The sequence below is a fragment of the Acipenser ruthenus genome, unplaced genomic scaffold, assembly GCF_902713425.1.
Source record: "Acipenser ruthenus unplaced genomic scaffold, fAciRut3.2 maternal haplotype, whole genome shotgun sequence".
Taxonomy (NCBI): Eukaryota; Metazoa; Chordata; class Actinopteri; order Acipenseriformes; family Acipenseridae; genus Acipenser; species Acipenser ruthenus.
In genome coordinates this window covers 27,501-30,000 of record NW_026708896.1, presented here as the reverse complement: position 1 = coordinate 30,000, position 2,500 = coordinate 27,501, and the positions used below count along the sequence as shown (strand labels likewise).

General features: G+C 43.4%; 1 protein-coding gene across 1 annotated transcript in view; it reads left to right on the top strand.

Moving 5' to 3' along the window:
* LOC131736702 (liprin-alpha-3-like) overlaps window positions 1–2,500 on the top strand; it is a gene marked incomplete at its 5' end in the record, with an annotated part of 14,322 nt that overhangs the window by 1,806 nt on the left and 10,016 nt on the right. The window contains 4 exon segments of the mRNA XM_059021941.1: window positions 1,150–1,176; window positions 2,050–2,104; window positions 2,107–2,169; window positions 2,172–2,223. Coding sequence (XP_058877924.1) covers window positions 1,150–1,176; window positions 2,050–2,104; window positions 2,107–2,169; window positions 2,172–2,223 — 197 coding nt within the window.

Genomic DNA, 2,500 nt, shown 5'->3' with positions numbered 1-2,500 from the left:
CATGCTGGGAGCTGTAGTCCTATAGCCAGGGCTGGAGCGATTCACTGTGTCTCGATGAATCGCGATGCTTTCTTTACATGATGTGTCGTAATAGAGGTCTGTATCGCTTGTGATAGGAGACCGCAGCATAAAGAACTACAGCTCCCAGCATGCCTCGCCATGGCCGCAGGTGCAGAGGCATGCTGGGAGCTGTAGTCCTATTGCCAGGGCTGGAGCGATTCACTGTGTCTCGATGAATCGCGATGCTTTCTTTACATGATTGTGTCGTAATAGAGGTCTGTATCGCTTGTGATAGGAGACCGCAGCATAAAGAACTACAGCTCCCAGCATGCCTCGCCACGGCCGCGGGTGCAGAGGCATGCTGGGAGCTGTAGTCCTATAGCCAGGGCTGGAGCGATTCACTGTGTCCTCGATGAATCACGATGCTTTCTTACATGATGTGTCGTAATAGAGGCCTGTAACTAAATTACACTGTAACTGCAATTAATATTGATTTCCTAAATTATATTGAAATTGCAATTAATAATGTATCATACAGTTACATTGTAATTACAGTTCATAATGAATCATACAGTTACATTGTAATTACAGTTCATAAATGAATCATACAGTTACATTGTAATTACAATTAATAATGAATCATACAGTTACATTGTAATTACAATTAATAATGAATCATACAGTTACATTGTAATTACAATTAATAATGAATCATACAGTTACATTGTAATTACAGTTCATAAATGAATCATACAGTTACATTGTAATTACAGTTCATAATGGAATCATACAGTTACATTGTAATTACAATTAATAATGAATCATACAGTTACATTGTAATTACAATTAATAATTAATCATACAGTTACATTGTAATTACAATTAATAATGAATCATACAGTTACATTGTAATTACAATGAGATCAATCCACTATCACACAATTACATTGTAATTCAAGCCAGGTTTCCTCATCACCAATCATCAATTCTCCTCGTAGTCTCTTATACTAACACAGTCCTCTTTCCTCCCTCTCTCTCTCTCTCTGTTTCCCTCTCCCTCTCCCTCTCTCCCTCTCTCTCCCTCCCATATTTTTCATTATAATAATCATGTGAATCCAACCTCCCTCCCTTCGCTGGTATAAAATCTAGGAGCCTAAAGAGATAAGCTGGGACCAGGTAAGATCTGTTTAATAGTGTATGGAAGATTATTCATTAGTCTGATATCATTGATTTTTATTTGATCAATTTGTCATTTCTATCCCTGTTTCAATTTCCGCTCAGAGATATAGAAGCAATAGTCACTTGTTTTAGTGGAAGTAGAATCAAAACTACAGCTCCCAGCATGCCACGGCACTAGCAGCAGCAGCAGTGAGGGATGCTGGGAGCTGTAGTTCACAACATCACCTTGTCTAGCCTAACTGACACTATCAGGTAGTATTTTCTTTAGTAGAAGCAGAATTAAAACTACAGCTCCCAGCATGCCTCGGCACTAGCAGCAGCAGCGAGTGATGCTGGGAGCTGTAGTTCACAACATCACCTTGATAATCTAGCCTAATTGACACTATCAGGTAGTATTTTCTTTAGTAGAAGCAGAATTAAAACTACAGCTCCCAGCATAGCATTCACTTTTCTCTCCTCTCTCCCCTCTCCTCTCTGTCTCCTCTCTCTCCTCTCTCCTCTCCTCTCTCCTCTCTCTCTTTCCTCTCTCTCCTCTCTCTCCCTCTCCTCTCTCTCCTCTCTCTCCTCTCTCTCTCTCTCTCCTCTCCTCTCTCTCCTCTCTCTCTCTCCTCTCTCTCTCTCACTCTCTCTCTCCTCTCTCTCCCCTCTCTCCCTCTCTCTCTCTCTCACTCTCTCCTCTCTCCTCTCTCCTCTCCTCCGTCCTCTCTCCTTCCTCCTCTCCTCTCTCTCCTCTCTCTCTCCTCTCTCTCCCTCTCCCCCCTCTCTCTCTCTCCTCTCTCTCCTCTCTCCTCTCTCCTCTCCTCTGTCCTCTCTCCTTCCTTCTCTCTCTCTCTCTCTCTCTCTCTCTCTCTCTCTCTCTCTCTCTCTCAGATACTGGCTTACGGAGATATGAACCATGAATGGGTTGGGAACGAGTGGCTTCCCAGTCTGGGCTCCCCCAGTACAGAAGCTACTTCATGGAGTCACTGGTCGACGCCCGAATGCTTGATCACCTACCAAGAAAGAGCTCCGAGGACAGCTCAAGATGGTGGACAGCTTTCACAGGTCAGCAGAACTAAAAAGAACTACAGCTCCCAGCATGCCTCAGCATTGGCAGCAACAGCAGGGGGATGCTGGGAGTTGCAGTCACAAAACATTACATTGGTTCTGCTATATATTATTATAAAGACATTTCAGAGGGCTGGATCGCATCAATATCAGGGTCTAGCGCTGTATATATAAAGACATTTCAGAGGGCTGGATCGCATCAATATCAGGGTCTAGCGCTGTATATTATAAAGACATTTCAGAGGGCTGGGATCGCATCAATATCAGGGTCTAG